At 38.7% G+C, this 17,541-nt stretch overlaps 1 protein-coding gene across 1 annotated transcript in view; it reads left to right on the top strand.

Annotated features, from left to right (window-relative positions):
* LOC110218426 (catenin alpha-2) overlaps positions 1–17,541 on the top strand; it is a 1,469,797-nt gene that overhangs the window by 1,396,555 nt on the left and 55,701 nt on the right. Inside the window, 2 exon segments of the mRNA XM_021001143.2 lie at positions 1,380–1,561; positions 12,728–12,833. Coding sequence (XP_020856802.1) covers positions 1,380–1,561; positions 12,728–12,833 — 288 coding nt within the window.

A 17,541-nucleotide genomic window follows, 5' to 3' on the forward strand; every position in this document is an offset into this window, starting at 1 on the left:
CCCAACAGTCTGTGAGATCCTTGAAAGAAGGGATGGAATCTTTTTTTGTTTCTTTGTTTTTACACATCTTTGTATTCCTATTACTTAACAACAGTGCCTAGCACACGGTAGGTGCTTAATAAATGCTTGTCGATTAGATGACTGATTTCTCTGACACTACCAAAAACAAATCCATTCTTTCTGGGAAAAGGGTAATATTCTCAAGTTGTTCCCAACTACTGATGTCTTTCTTTCCCACACTACTTTCCAGCTACTCTCTAGACAGAGAGATAGATACAAATTAGATAGACATAAATAAGAGATGTGTGTATATGCATACACTGCACACACGTGTACACATATGTGTATGTATATAGGTACATGTATGTGTACGAACACACACAAATACAGAAACGCACATGATACACATCTACATGCATGTTTTAGATGTGTCTACATATGCATACATATATGTTCACACACATATGCATATATGTGCGTAAATAGAGATAGAGATGGCAGCTAGGTGGTGCAGTACATAGAGCACTGGGCCTGAAGCCAGAAACACCTGAGTTTCAATCCTGCCTCAGGAATAGCTGTGAGACCTTGAGCAAGTCACGTGCCTCAGTTTTTTTTTTCCATCTGTAAAGTGGTAATAATAATAGTACCTAACTCCCAGGATTGTTGTGAGAACCAAATAAAATAATAATATTAAAATGCTTAGCACAGTGTCTGGTACATATAAAGTGTTATATAAATATAAGCTAATTGCTATTATTTTGGAGATCTTATTGACTAAATTATATCTATCTATCTATCTATCTATCTATCTATCTATCTATCTATCTATATCTGATGCAGATAGCTAGTTATTTACATATTTCCACCCCATTAGAATGTATAAAAAATGCCTTTGCCTTTCCTTATATGCCCAGGGCTGAGTACAGACTCTGGCACATAGTAAGTTTTAATGTTTGATGACTAACTCACTGAATAAATACAAAGCCAAAGCTAGCTATTTCTGCACATGGGGTAAATGTCCTTACTTAGTCACCAGAAGATTATAAGTTTAGCAGCACGTGGTTGGTGGGATGGTGGGGGGTAGGGAAAGGATGAAGAGTTGGGAAAGAAACTTACGGTAGGTTACTATTAGGTTTAATATAACAAGTGGAAGAAGTGCCCCTAGGACAAGGCTACTATCCTGAGCAACAAGGTAAACTGGAGAAGAAACAGTGTCTAATTTTCTGCTCTGGAGCAAAGCATTGATTGCCCTACCCTAGTTATGGCTCTGAGAGGATGTAACCACTTTGCACTCTCTCCTTGACTAGTTACAAAAAATAGTCAGTCTAGGGTCTCCTTGCTTCTTATTCACATTTTATATTTCTCTGAAACCCACACAGGCCATCATGGCTCAACTACCCCAAGAGGAAAAGGCAAAAATAGCCGAGCAGGTGGAAATCTTCCATCAGGAGAAGAGCAAGCTGGATGCCGAGGTGGCTAAATGGGATGACAGTGGCAATGACATCATTGTCCTGGCCAAGCAGATGTGTATGATCATGATGGAAATGACAGACTTTACAAGGTAAGGCCCCATGCCATTCTCATCAAAGACAGTGATTGGGAGCTATCTGATGTAGCACATCTCTTCCCTGGAGTTGGCTCACTGAATTGCCAATTAGCATCATGCCAGTGGCCAACTACAGCAGAACAACATATTCAATTAGATGCCATTACATTTGTCAAGCAATTATTTAACCCCTGTTGGCTACAGAACATTTACATTCATTTCTACCTGGCTTGATATTGGTTGTCAGCTCAACTAGCCTGTTAAATTTCTGGAAACAGGGAAAGAGACTCCTCGCCTGGGCCTCAGTATCATAATTTATTCAGTGGGACTAATGATGCTATAATATCTCCATTTTTTGCTGTGAGACCCAAATGGGTATATACTTCTTTGCAAGCCTTAGATAGCCATACACATATGGGTTATAATGATCTTAGATTTAGGGCTAGAAAGGATTTCAGATGCCGTATATATCAACTCAATTTTGCAGTTGAGGAAATGGAGACCTAAGAAGATTATAACCCAAATCACACCAATAATGAGCACCAGAGGCAAAGTTCAAACTCAGGTTCTCTGCCCTTTTTTGCTTTGAAACCTCAGTTACCTATTTTGCTAAATGAGGATAATCTCTGAACTTTCCCTATCACATAAAGGTGAGTTGTACTTAACCAAGCCAATCACATCTTTAGTTACCTGGAGGATATGTTTTATGGTAATAAAAGTGGTGTCATCCAAACTTATCCAAACCAGTTACTTCTAAATCCAAAACAATCTGAAAAACATTTGTTAAATGCTTACTATAGACTAGGCACAGTGGTACTTGCTAGGAATACAAGCACAAAAATGAACCACCTACAGTGAGTGTATATTCTACTGGTATGGTTAACACAGCGTCTGTCACATAGTTGATGCTTAAGAAATGTTTGTCTATTCTTGGTTAATGAGTAGATACCAGTGATCAAAGTTGAAAGACTTAAGCAATGCTAAGATATCACTATTGTGGGGACCCTCTGGATCCTTAATTGGCTCTGGAAGGTGTCAACAAAAACAGGATGAATGTAGATGGAAGTTATGAAAGAGATGTGAGGTCCAACATCAGCGGTGTCTGGTGGAGGGAAATCTATTCACTGTGGCTTGTTTTAAACTTCAGCAGAGCGGGTGACTGCTGGATACTCATGGGACCTTCACATGCCATTGTGTTCATTAGAGGGACTGATGAGAGAACCCATTGTATCTTGCTTTGACAGCTTCAGGTCATCAAAAATAATAGTTTAGCTAAAAATCTGAACACTTTTCAAAAACAACATTTTTTTAAAAACAAATCTAAGTTATCAGATCAGCCTGTATTACCCCACTGCAAGGCTTAGGATGATTCAATCTGCTTCCTTTCAGCATTTTAATGGCAGCTGGGCATTATGTAATCCATTAATGACATGCTTGATAGAAAATAATTATTTTGGGCAAATAATTAGTCTAGTCATGTTGCTAGTGGGGAATGGGAGCGTTTCATAGGGTTCTGAAGATGACGTATTGTTATAATCAATTGAGACACATACATTTACAAAGTCTCATCTTTTGGTGTTAAATCAGACAGAGATTGCATTAATAAAAATATTCTTGTAAGAATTTCAGAATCACTGGTTGACACTGTTCGGTTATCACATGCCCAGCCAGTAGAATGTAAACTCCTTTAGGGCAAAGAATCTTCTTCATATATAGCTTTGCATCTTTGTGGTTCAGTCATGCAATTCCTTGTGACTACATTTGGATTTTCTCATCAAAGATACTGGAGTGGTATGTGATTTACTTCTCTAACTCATTTGACAGATGAAGAAACTGAGGAAAACAAGATTGAGTAACTTGTCCAGAGTCACATAGCTAGTGTTTGAGGATAGGTTTGAACTCAGAAAGATAAGTCTTCCTTACTCCAGGCCAGGCACTCTGTCCCCTGCATCACCTAGCTGCCCTTTATATCTTTAGCCATTAACACACTACCTTGTGGATTGTAGATGCTTAATGAATGCATTGGATTGAATGGAATTAGTTTGCATTGTGATGGTGCATTATGTATTTAGAACATGCATAATTCCATGAAGAAAATTAAGAGAAACAAAATTATGATACCATGGAAAGCATGTTGAACTTGGACCAGAGAAGACTTAGGGTGTGATCCTGCACTTTTCACTTCCACCTCTGTGACCTTAAACAAATCCCTTCACTTCTCTAGGAATGACATTTGGGATGCTATGATGCTTACCTCCACAGCAGACAAACTCTACATTGTTTGTTGGTTTGTTTTGCTTTGTTTTCCACATAGCTCTTCTGTACTTTCTTTAATCAGGCTTTTCTGATCCCTTAAGCTCTTAAGGCTCATTCCCTCTTGGAATAATTTTCTGAATTCTTATTTGGTCTATGTTTTTGTTTTTTTTTGCATTTAATTATCTTTCTCTGTATCAGATCCTTGAAGGTAGGAACTATCTCATTCTTACCTTTGCATTCTCAGTGTTTAACACAGTGCCTGGCACATTGTAGTTGCTTAATAAATGTTTATCAAATTTTACTGGGCTTGAAAAACAAAACTCTGATTACTGTATGTTTTTGTTTAAATATTTTGGGTTATTTGGAAGATTACCCTTTCCTACAGGGACAGGAAGAGTGAAAGAAAAGAAGGAAGAATAATTAATAATAATAATAACAACAAATAATGTTTACATAGCCCTTTAAAGAGTGTAAAATACTTTGTATATGAGGAGAAAGACACAGACCTGTGATTTTCATTGGCATAGGTCTCTTCCAATGACAATAGTCTCTTTGCCAGTGTAAGTTATATCTTCTCACAACATATTATGCTGGAGGTGCCTATGAGAAAGGTGTCACACCACACCAGACTGCACCATACCAGTTGTGGCCCCAACCAGATTAAAACTGGTTCCTACCTGCTTTAAATGTGTCGATGTATTAATAACAAAAAATGTATAGAAATATGTGGTGAGGCTTGCAGATATCCTTCTGTACAGTTAAGTGACTTTTGTTTCAATTTGAGTTTGACAGCACTGGTGTAGACCAACAAGATATTAAGTGACTTGTCCAGGATGACATGTACTGGCCCACTACCTCTTGCTTTACAAATATTATCTCATTGGATCCTCACCACAACCCTTTAAGATAGATGCTATCATTATACCCATTTTATAGATGCAGAAACCACAGCTAAGAGATTAACTTCAATTCAATTCAATATTTATTTAGTTCCTACTCTGTGCCAAGCACTGTGCTAAGCACCAGGGAAATGAAAACAGGACAATCCCTGCCCTCAAAGTGCTTGCAATCCAATGGGGGGGAACATGTAAACACATATAGACAAAGCAAGCTATATATGGGATAAATAGAAAATAATTAACAGAGGGAAGGCACTGGAATGAAGAGGGGTTGGGCTTCCTGCAGTAGATGTTGTTTTAGGGGGGACTTAAGGAAAGCCAGAGAGGTTGGCAGTTGGAATAGAGGAGAGAGAGCATTCCAGGCTTGGGGAACAGCCAGAGAGAATGCCTGGAACTAAGAGATGGAGTGTCTTGTTCATGGAACAGCCAAGGAGGCCGGTATCACTGGATTGTAGAATATATGTCAGGGAGTCAGGTGTAAGAAGACTGCAAAGGTGGGAGAGGTCAAGGCTATGAAGGGTTTTGAATGTCAAACAAAGCATATTATATTTGTTTCTGAAGGCAATAGGGAGCCACTGGAGTTTATTGAGTGGGGAGGGGTGACATGATCCAACACGGATGTTAAGAAAATCACTTTAGTGGTGGAATGGAGGACAGCCTTAAGTAGGAAGACCATTGAGGCAGACAGACCCATAGCAGCTATTGCAATAATCAAGGCACGAGGGGATGAGGGCTTGCACCAGAGTGATAGCAGTGTCAGGGGAGAGTAAGGGGTATATTTGAGAAATGTTGCGAAGGTGAAATGGGCAGGCCTTGGCAAGAGATTGGATATGGAGGGGTGAGAGACAATGAGAGATCCAGAATGTCTCCTGGGTTCTAAGCCTGAGAGATGGGGAGGATGGTATTGTCCCCTACAGTAATCAGGTCCAAGGTTATGCAAAGAGCTCCAGTGTTTCTTGCCTTACAGGAATCATCTCATTTCATTTTCACAAGAGTCCCATGAGGTTAATGTTCTTATTATCCTTAGTTTCCAGATGGAGAAACTGAAGCCAAGTGTTCAGTGACTTGCTTAGGGTCACATAGATAGCATGTGCCAGGAGCAGTATTCAAACTCAGCTTTTCCTGGCCCTATGTCCAGCCCTCTATCCACCATGGTTGAATGCAGATTTCAGGTAGAAGAAGAGTGATCTTTGTTCTAAGCCTATAAAAATGGATTGTCTCAGTGACAGTATGAGGGAAACAATTTCTTCTCTCTTCAATCAGCAAGGTTGACCCTGCTTTAAAACTGGATATGCTGACTTCTTGACTTCTCTATGGGTAGCCCTGTGTATATGCAACTCAAGGTCCCAAGCAGGGGGCTAAACTCATCTCCTGCTCTTCATTCAGAAGCCACCCCCAGTTCCATGGCCATGCACTGCCCCACCCCCAACCAGGGCTGCCTCTGACACAAAATAAAGAGGTCCAGTTGATTGAAACACATCATTAGAATTGGATTCCATATCCCCAAACCAAGTGATTACAGTCCATTTGTGTGCTACGGTATTCTTTCCTCTGATTATCTTATTCTTCCCCTCTTCTAATTCATTAATTTGGTTCAGTAATCTACAAGACATTCACTCCATTATTATTGAAAATTAAAGTGGTTCTGCTACATTGTTTGTGCACTAACTTCTTCATGAGGGTCACTATGGACCTTTACCTGTGGCGCAAACTCAAAATTCTGCTTCCATTGCAAAAACACTAAAGGGAAAATCAAAGGTGAATTCCTTCTTTGCATTTTGGTTGCCAAAAATAAACAACTCGTGCTGGTCATGCCTTGTGTTACAAAAAGGATTAAAGAAAAAAAAAACTGTCCAAGGAAGCAAAGAGAAACCAAATGTTTTTGCATTGGTCTTTGACCCCCCCCCCCCCCGCCACCACACTTAGCATTGCACCTAGTACTTAGGGATATGAATAGGAACTAACCCTGTGACTTCATTGGTACAAGAGACTTCCAGATGAGGAAATTCCTTCTATCAACATGAGTTGACAATTTCTCTGTAACTTAAAATATTAAGGCAGGGGTTCATAACCTTTTTGTATGCTAGACCCCTTTGGCCTATACACCCCTTCTCCGAATAATGTCTTTTTCATGAGGCAATTGGAGTTAAGTGACTTGCCCAGAGTCACACAGATAGTGAGTGTTATGTGTCTGAAGCCAGATTTGAACTTAGGTCCTCCTGACTCCAGGGCTGGTGCTCTTTCCACTGAGCCAACTAGCTGCCCCTGAATATGTCGTAACATTTAAAAATACTCAAAATTACAAAGTAAACTAATTAAATAGAAACAATTTTTTTAACCTAGTGGTATTTTTCCAACTACATGGAAAGATATTTTTCAACATTCATTTTTGTAAGATTTTGAGTTCCAAATTTTTCTCCCTCCTTCCTTCCCACCAATTCTCCTCTCTCCCCTCCTTCCTCCCCCAAACACCAAGCAATGTGATATATACTATACATGTACAATCATGTTAAACATATTTCGACATTAATCATGCTGTGAAAGAAGAATCAGAACAAAAAGGGGAAAACCACAAGAAAAGAAAAACTAAAAACGACAACAAAGGTGAAAATCATATGCTGTTATCTGCATTCAGACTTCATAGTTCTTCCTCTGGATATAGATAGCATTTTCCATCATGAGTCTTTTGGAATTGTCTTGGATCATTGCATTGCTGAGAAGAGCTAAGTCTATCATAGTTAATCATCACATAATGTTGCCGTTACTACATACAATATTCTCCTGGTTCTGTCCATTTCATTGAGAATCAGTTCATGTAAGTCTTTCCAGGTTTTTCTGAAATCTGCATGCTCCTCATTTCTTATGGAAAAATAGCATTCCGTTGCAATCATGTACCATGACTCATTCAGCCATTCCCCAATTGAAGGGCATCCCCTCACTTTCCAATTTGTTGCCACTACAAAAAGAACTGCTATAAATATTTTGTACATGGAGGTTATTTTCCCTTTTTTATGATCTCTGTGGATACAGACCTAGTAGTGGTATTGCTCGGTTAAAGGGTGTGCACAGTTTTATAGCCCTTTGGGGACAGTTCCAAATTGTTCTCCAGAATGGTGAAATCAGTTCACAACTCCAACAACAATGCATTATTGTTCCAATTTTCTCACATCTTGTCCAACATTTATCATTTTCCTTTTTCTGTATGTTGAAATAAATTTATCAACATTTTTAAAAAAACACGATCATGGGTCCAGTTGAATCCCAGACTAGAGAGCAGCCTAGAGTCCTGAGAATCTGTGATTGGCGTACAGTCACATAGACAATATATTTCTTGGTTTAGAGGATAGTTCCCTAGCCATTAGACCTTATTTGTCTATAAGAAGTCTGAAGTTATGTATTCAAATGTCACCCTTGACACTATTTTTGTGACTTTGGACAAAATATTTAGACTAAAAGCATTGGACTAGGTGACCACTGGCATCATCTAGAAACAACTCCAGAGATCCAGAGATCTTGTTTGAGCCTAATTCTGCTCAGCCTCAGAAGGTAGACAAGGAGCACTGTTACAACCTGAAGAGGGACAGGTTTGAGTTTGACGTCAGGGAAAAAAAATTACCAAGAATTAAAATGAGGGGCAGCTAGGTGGCCCAGCAAAGGCAGAGAGGGCTGGTCTGGAGATAGGAAGACCTGAGGCCAAATATGACCTCAGAAACTCTACTGTGTGACCTTGGGTAAGTCACAACCTCTGTTTGCCTCAGTTTCATCATCTATTAAATGGGAATAAAAATAGCACCTACATCGCCAGGTTGGTGGAAGCACAAATTAAATTATATTTGTAAAGCACTGAGTACAATGCCTGACACTTAGTAGGTGTTATATAATGCTATTTATTGGTGATGTTGCTGCTATTCATCCCAAAGTAGAGTGGGCTGCTCAGAAGAGCCTCAGATAAAGGCTAGATGATCAGCTGTTAGACCTTTTTTTAAATGTTATTGACATAAAATTGAGTTAGGAGGAGTCTGAGGTTTCTTCTAACTCTGAGGGTCTGTGATTCTGTGAATGTAACTTCCTTTTGAAGAAATGTGTTAGACACTAACTGTGTGACCCTGGGCTAGTAACTAAACCTCAAATGCCTCACAAAATAATAATAATAATAATAATAATAATTAATAATAATAAATCTTATGCATCAAAATGAACACCGTCCTTTTCAAAGTGGGCCCCTCAAGAGTATGTGAACTTATTCCAAGATGTGTTGCAACATTTTTTTCAGAACCCCAATCTTCTTAGTATTCTCAGTGATGGTAGATGTTCATCTGTTGATGTTGGGTTTGATTTTTGGAAGTTTCCAAAAGTCATCTGAAAATGATAAGCTTGATGTTATTTTTCTTCCTTAATACATTAGGTGGTGAAGAAAGCTAGTTTGAAGAATATACAGGCATGCACATGAATTGTGGATATAATATATTGCAGCTATTGAATATTTTATGAGGTTTATAAATTAGTTTTGAAAGAATTTCAAAGGAGGAGCTCCAGACAATGTTTTGAACACTGGCTGCATCATAGAATACATGTAAAGCCCTCCTTCTCTCAACCCTTTCTTCCCTTCTCTCTCTCTCTCTCTCTCTCTCTCTCTCTCTCTCTCTCTCTCTCTCTCTCTCTCTCTCCCCTCTCTGTCTATTTCTCTTTCTCTGTATCAAACACACATGCACACAGAGCTAAAAGCAGATATATTCATAGGGATAACTGTCACTTGTATTTTATTATCATTATTGTTGGTATTATTGTTATTGTTATTATTATTATTATTATTATTATTATTATTATTATTATTATTTTGTGAGGCATTTGTAGTTAAGTTACTAGCCCAGGGTCACACAGCTAGTGTCTAATACACTTCTTCAAAGGGAAGTTACATTCACAGAATCACAGACCCTCAGAGTTAGAAGAAACCTCAGACTCCCCCTAGTTCAATTTCATGTCAATGACATTTTAAAAAGGCCCAACAGCTGATTATCTAGTCTTTGTTTGAGGCTCTTCTGAGTGGGGACTTGTTTGTGAAGAGCGGAGAGAAGAGAGGAAAGGAGAACAGAGGGAAATAAAATGAGGAGCTCAATTTAATTAAACTTCCAAACATCTTATAGACTGTACCCACGTTGGGATGGTCACCAAAAGCATATACGGTGGAGAACAACGAAATAAGGACTAAGGAAGGTGCACAGCAAGTTTGTGCAAGAGGCCTGTGGTCATTGGCCATAGGCTTAGGGTGACCTATGTCTCACCCGAACATAGGTGTAGATTCATCCTTCCTGACAGGATGAAAAATGTTTGCCTTCAAAAGACCATATTTATACACACTATAAATCTAAAATTAATAAATACACAGGCAATTAACTGAGTATAAGGTAGTTTGGAAGGAGGAAACCCTAAGTTGGGGTAAGAAAATCAGGAAAAGCTTCTTATAGAAGGTGATGTTTAAGATGCACTTCAAAAGGGAACAATTTTATGAAGGAAAGGCAAAGAGGCAATTGGGTTCAGCCATAGGGAATAGCCAGGGCAAGGTTCCATGTGGGGAGTTTCCATGTGGGGAGTACTGTGTGAGAAGCAGAGAAGGTATCAATTTAGCGAGACCATCCAGTATGGGAACAAGAGTAGTGTCCAGAGAGGCTGGAAAGACGGGTCGGGCCAAGGCTTTAAAGGGCTTTAAAAGCTCAGCAAGAGAATTATACTTCATTCCAGAGGCATAGGATGCCACTGGAGTTTGAGGAGCATGGAATTGTGGTTTCATTGATATAGGGAACCTCAAAAGAGGAAAATCCCTTTATCCATTCATGTCTTTATCTTTACCAGTCTTCTCTTAATTTATAGTAGAAGAGAATTTTCTAGAGAACTTATTGGATTTCATTTTACATTTTCCTGGCTAAACCAACAAGGAAAGCATTTCTTAGTTTAGTCCATCAAATCATTTATTAGGAACTAACTATATTCCAGGCACTGTGCTAAGCACTGGAGATGCAAAGAAAGAGAAAACACATCTTTACCCTCAAGGAACTCACATTCTAATGGGGGAGAAATCATGCAAGCAACTATATATACAAAAGTGTAGGTAGATAATAGTTATAGATATAATAATAATATAATATATTATTTACTGTAAGTGCAGACATGTTTGTGAGGAGAGGATGAGCTAGGAAAGAGAAGAAAGGGAGGGGGAGAAGAGAGAAGGAGAAGAGAGGAGAGAAGGGGGAGGGGAGAAGTGAGGAAGGGAGGAGAGACAGGAGAGGCCGTGTTACTGGACCATAGAGTCCTATAAGATTCTTAAAAGAAATAAGAATAAATGCACAATGATGCTGAGTGATTATAGTGGGAAAGGACACTTATGACGGTCACTTTTTAGTTATAAAGCTATACCTGAAAGCAGTGGAGATAGTGAGAAATAATCCATTTAAATGAATACTCCAACAGGAAACTGTGTTAAACCTGGCAGCCCCAGTATAAATTTGTATGAACATTATTAAATGTTGACTTTTTTTTGCCTTCCCTTTAAAAACAACAACAAAAAGTGGCAAGAAATAAAAACATGGGAAAAATACCCAAGAAACTCTTTTACATAAATAAATGCCCCACCTTCAGGAGGAAGGAGCCAGATTGTCTGCTACCTGTAACTCATCCATATTGCATGAAAATGCACATGTGAAACCTCTGCCTCTCTTTTGAAATCTAAATAGGAATTGAAAAGTTAACTCACATCATGGGAGGGCTGTTGCCCCAAGAAACTGTAACTTTCTCATTTCCTGGTGTGAGTGTTGGAATCAACAACAGAGATGCTAAATTATCATAATGTTCCATTTGGAACTAGTTAATTTAGAGAAGAATAGGAATGTTTTGGTGGAATTAAACAAAATCCAAACACTCTTTCTTTGTTACCTGATTGATAAAAGAGTACTTTATGTCCTCCTATTAAAAAATTCTTAATAAATGTTGATTAGAATGATTCTTTACCACATACCTTGAACCCTGTCTGCGTTGGTCAGGGCATGATTTTCTTCACATCGTGTTTGAGCCGGCTACTGGGATTTAGTTTTGTATCTCATATTGCTGTCTTATAAATAATGTTTGATAGATATAAAGACATGAAAAGCAAAAGGACAAGAAATGGGATTTGAATGTGTTTTTTCAGAGTATGCCTCAAGTCACTTAGCTACCTTTGGAGGAAAGGCAAAGAGATGATGTTTCATAATTTGGGGCTTATGGGTCAGAGCTTCTCTGCATTGTGAGGCTGCCAAAAGAAAACAAAATGTTCTAGGCATTATATTCAAACAGCCTACGCTTCTCAGTGGGTGCTTAGATGACATTACCTGGGAAGCACAAATTCTGTATCCAATTTCTCTAAGCAAAATGTCAGTTAGGTATCATAGTGGATAGCATAGCATACCACTCTTGGAGTTAAGAAGACTTGAGTGGAATTTCTGTGTCAGGATCTTACTAGTTGTGTGACCTTGCTTGTGACATTTAGAAGTTGAGTGATTTTAATGAAATCATATAACTGGAAAAGGAGGAGCCAGGCTAGACGGCCACTGAGATCTCTTCTAATTCTAAATCGGTCAACTTATGACATAGAGCTAGGGCAATTGTATTCACATCCCATTTCCACACATGCTTCCTATGGGACTTTCTAAACTGAAGCTTTCTCATTTGGAACTACCTCAGTCAGGGCTGTTAGAAAGTTCAATGAAATTAGTAGAGTTAAAACCCTTTGCAAATTTGAGAGTACTATATAATGATCTACTATTATAACTATTCATATTTTTTTCTTATTAAAAAAGGAAGGGCCTGCCTAACTCTGCCAATGAAAGTCAACATAGAGCCAGATTTTAAGTGGTGGGACAGGGTGTGTTTGTGTGTACTGTTGTTATTGTTCTTGTTGTTGTTAATCTTCATTATCTTTTGATCTTAATTTAATTTTTTTTTTTTTCAAAATCTTCTTACACTTAGATGTTAATTCTCGTATGCTGTATTCTTTCAGAGGGAAGGGCCCCTTGAAAAACACTTCTGATGTCATTAATGCTGCCAAGAAAATTGCTGAAGCTGGTTCACGAATGGACAAATTAGCCCGAGCTGTGGCTGACCAGGTAATATAATTGGAGAGAGAAAGGCACTCCTCTAAGTGGACTCTCTAATGAGCACCTGGACTCTGTTTTGGGTTTTATGTGTCAATAAATTTTTTTAAAGAATAAAATGCGGGACTTGACAACACTTTATGTGCCTTTTCCCTACCCTGGGCCCTGTCATGGCAGGAAAGGTAGATGTAGCTCAGAGAAAAGCCCTCATGACTTGTGTTCATAATCAGAAGTAAAGCAATTAAATACCTTCTCTATCTCTTGATAACGAGGGACTTTCTAATCATACTCAACTGAGTTTGTTCAAGTTGCCTCAATTAAAAAAAAATCAACTGCTTCCTACTTAAAAAAATGTCAAAGGTGTAGCTAGGTGGTGTAGTGAATAGAGCTCTGGTGTTGGAGTCAGAAGGACCTGAGTTCAAATCCAGCCTCAGACACTTAGCACTCACTAGCTGTATGACCCTGGACAAATCACCTAACCTTTTTTGCCTCACCAAAAAGCAAAAAAAAAAAAAAATCAGAAAGGAAAAGTCTGCCTTTCCTTCTATTTCCTTGCTTCCAACCACTTTGTGAATTGCTTCCATAGACACAGATCAATCACTCATCTGGATTGTATAGATACACCTCTCAATAACTTGCTTACAGTGCCTTAGGTCTCTCTCTATGTATGTATGTGTATATATATGCTTATATGTGTATATGTATACATATGTGTGTGTGTGTGTGTGTGTGTGAGAGAGAGAGAGAGAGAGATCAGAGACAGGATTTGAACTCAGATCTTCCATGTCTTTCTAACATGGAGACCAGTCTACTATCCACCAGGCTATACTGCCTACTTACTTAATATTCATTTTATTTTTTTTAACAACTTTCAAAACTAAACCTGATTTTTTTGATTTAGAGAACTTTCACCAAGAAAACTCCCTCTACTAGTCCAACGTAGCAGCATTTTTGGCAGCTTGCCGTCTTAGGACTTGTGCCAATATTGAATGGTAAAGTAACTTACCCAATGTCATCCAGCCTGTATGTGGCTAAAGCAGGATTTGAACCCAGATCTTCTTGATTCTAAGGCTTACCCACTATCCATTACCCCACGCTGCCTCACATTTTTAATAGGATGAGACCAGTGATTGTATTGGTATCAGTAAATTTCTGTGAGGAACTGAGCTCTTCCAATGTACATTGGTACCTTCTTTGAGAAGCAAGATGAATTGTTCAGGATCACACAACCAGTACATGTCAGAGTCAGGATTAAAATCAATTTTTTTTTCTTGGCTTCAAGATTATCTCTCTGTTTATTATTCTGCACTGCCTTTCTTCAATAACTTATACAACTGGAAACGGTTTGCTGTTTTAAAGAAAATTTTGCTTTCTCCTTTCATTGTCCCTGCTTCCCCAACTGAGAAATATGGAATCATCTGTCCATGAATTTCCCCAAAAATTAAGCTTTAAAATCTGTGGTGTTGTCATAATTCTCTAGTGTTCTGATACCCAACAGTGTTGTAACACTTAAGATGTCTCCTATTTTAGCAATGGATCAGTGTGCCCAGTGCCAAATGTAGGCAGGCTTATTTTGAGCTCTGACCTTTCCTCTTCTAATTGGGTCCAATTCAGCAATTACTTATCGGTTTGGGCTTTTTGGGGAAAGGAAGATTTTTCATGGTAGCTCTTCAGATAACTGGATATTTTTAAACTTTAATCATTTGGGGATGGAAACCATCCTATTTCCTTACTATCTTCAACAGATGGCACTAATGTAAGTGAAGCCCTGCTCAGTGGCATCTTTGGAAATAGTAATTGTATTGGACTATCGTCCTGTACTGCCCTCAGGAGATTGTGAAGTAAGTACAGTTACCCTTCCACATCACAACTTTCCCCATTGTGGTTTTGAGAAATCGTGGGTTGGCATAAGAAATTAAATGGGAATATTTTGGGAGTTTTGTGGAAGCCACGGATGATACACGAAGACCAACAGATAACACAGAGTCCATCACCAAATATTAAGCTCCTAATTTTACAATAAGGTATTGTAAACACCCCATTAAAAAAAGAAAAATATCAGACTTCTCTCTGGTATGAAAGGAGGGACAAAATATTATGTAGATTTTCCAGCTCACAGAGGTGCTGAGCCCCTAACCCCCTGCAATGATGTAGGGATAACTGTAATACTGTTTGTACCTAAGTGCTTTCCTCCAGTCCCATTAGCATGGATTATTAGCATTCTGTGTGACTCCCATCTTAGAGTAAACATACTTTGGGGACTACTTAATAAACAATTACCTGTTTAGGGGACTCAACACTTTCCCATTCCCATTCACACATACAGAAGACACTAATTGGGGCTCAAAGATGATGCCCGTGAGATGCCCTCTTAAACCATGTATAAACACACATCAGCTTTTGCTCTATGATCTTGTATATCTACAAAGCTCATGTTGAGGTCATGCTGAAGGGGTTTCCTATGGGTGAAGCATGTGTTGAAATGGAAAGAATGCTTTTTTTTTTTTTAATCAGGAGACATGAGTTCAAATTTCAACTATGTCATTTGTTGCCTATGTAACCTTCAGCAAGTTGCCTCATTTCTCTGTATCATAGTTTCATCTTTAGGCAGCAAGGTAACATAGTGGACTGAGCACTGGACTGAGGGTCAGAAATATCTGACTTCAAATCTCACCTCAGGCATTTACAGGTAGTATGACCCTGGGCAAGTGACTTGGCCCCACTCAGTCTCAGTCTTCTCTCAACTATAAATGGAAATAATAGTAGCACTCACCTCATAGGGTTGTGAAGATCAAATAAGATAAGGCATGTAAAGCACTTCATAGAGTTTAAAGTGTTATAACTTATAAATTATTAAGCTATTATGATTGTTAAAATGTGGACTTTAGGCCAGATGATTTCTAAGGCCTCTTCTATAACTAAATCTGTGATGCTTTTATCTACTTAAGCTGCCCAGGGGATTGTTTCTTTCTGCTTTTTGATTACTTCTGAGTTTTCAACTGTATTGTGCATAGCTAAGGCTTCTAGATAACTGACCTCTAGATAAGAGAAGCCATTATAATTTGAACATCATATGGTTTGTCTTGGGGAAACTACGTGGCACAGTGCATAGAGCACAATCAGAAAAACTCCTCTTCATGAGTACAAATCTGGCCTTAGACACCTACAAATTGTGTTACCCTAGGCAAGTCATTTAACCTTGTTTGTCTCAGTTTTCTCATCTATAAAATTAGCTGGAGAAGGAAATGACAAACCATTCCAGTATGCTTGCCAAGAAAACCCCAAATTGGGTCATGAAGAGTCAGACACTACTGAAAGATACAACAACAAAAATCATTTGTCATGGTAGAGGGCATACATTTGGGTAAGGCACTTCATATCTCTAGGCTTTAGTTCCTTCATCTTTAAAATTAGGAGGTTCAAATCAGATGACTTTAATTCTGAATTCAAATGTATATGACCATGTAACAGAGGTTTGTGTAAATTTCTTTCAGGGAAATCTGCCAGTATTTCTAGGAAACATGAATTTTCAGGTTATATTGAGCATATAACCCATGTGCATACACACAATGGGTCTTAGAGAGTTCATATTTGAGGGGAAACTTTTTTATTGCCCCTGCCTTGAAGGCTTAGACTCTAAAGGGGAAGACAGTATAAGAACACTTAAAAATACACTGAAAGGGAGAGAGGATGGGAAGATGGGAAGATGTCAGAGTAAGGCAGAAAATTGCAAGTTTTCAAAATTTTCTTCCACAAAACATAATTTATTGCCTCTGGGCTAGCATAGAGCAGTGAAAACAAATAAAAGTAGGGGCAGAACAAGGGTCCTTTTGGGATATTTGGAGAAGATATGAAGAAAAATCCCAGGACCAGATTTCCTCGCTGTGAAGAGTAAATGCTTCCAGGCTAGGGTCTCCTTACACAAGGGGCAAGCTGTAGGATTAGCTGAGTTGGGAGGCTGCCTTGGCCCCAGCCACAGGAACTTTTACCCCAAGGATAGTGAAAGGAGTTGGGCATCTGACCTGGAAAAGTTTGAGGGAACCTCTGCTCACGAGGTATGCCAGAGTCAGCTGTGCTGGAGAGACATGGTGCAGGGGGCATGTGAGAAGGAACCAGCACACACCCAGTGAGTACAGAAGCATTGGACTGGGATGTTGCTGGCTTTGGGCACTTACAGGAGGCTGGAGGTCTTGGTTTGAGTTCAAAGTCAGAAGGGAGAAGTGAAGAGGATCAGAGGCATGAGGCACTGTTCCCCATACCCCAGGACTAGATGTGATTCTAAAAACTAAGCTGTTATAAAACCAATGCACAGGCAAAGGAGAAAGAATCCAACAATAGAGAGCTACTACGGGAATAAAGAACATTGGGGTTCATTTTCAGAAGAGGATACTGAAGCAAAGAAACCCCCTTCTACCCCAAAGAGTAACATCAAATGATCACCTGCCCAAAAAGAATGAATTGAACAACTTAAAAAAGACTTTAAAAATCAAATGAGAGAGATTAAAGGAAAAAAAAACCTAAAAAAATAAAGACTAATACAAGAAAAGAAGATTATGAAAAGAAAGTCAACCAATTAGAAAAAGAAATCTATAATACTAAGGAAGAAAATGACTGTGTGAAAATCAAAATTGGGCAAGAGGAAGCCAGTGACAGATCTAGAGAAAAGATTAAGAACAGAAAACATAAGAATAATTGGACTACCTGAAAGTTCTGATCAAAA

This window comes from Phascolarctos cinereus, unplaced genomic scaffold, assembly GCF_003287225.1.
Source record: "Phascolarctos cinereus isolate Bilbo 61053 unplaced genomic scaffold, phaCin_HiC Scaffold_2;HRSCAF=192, whole genome shotgun sequence".
Classification (NCBI taxonomy): Eukaryota; Metazoa; Chordata; class Mammalia; order Diprotodontia; family Phascolarctidae; genus Phascolarctos; species Phascolarctos cinereus.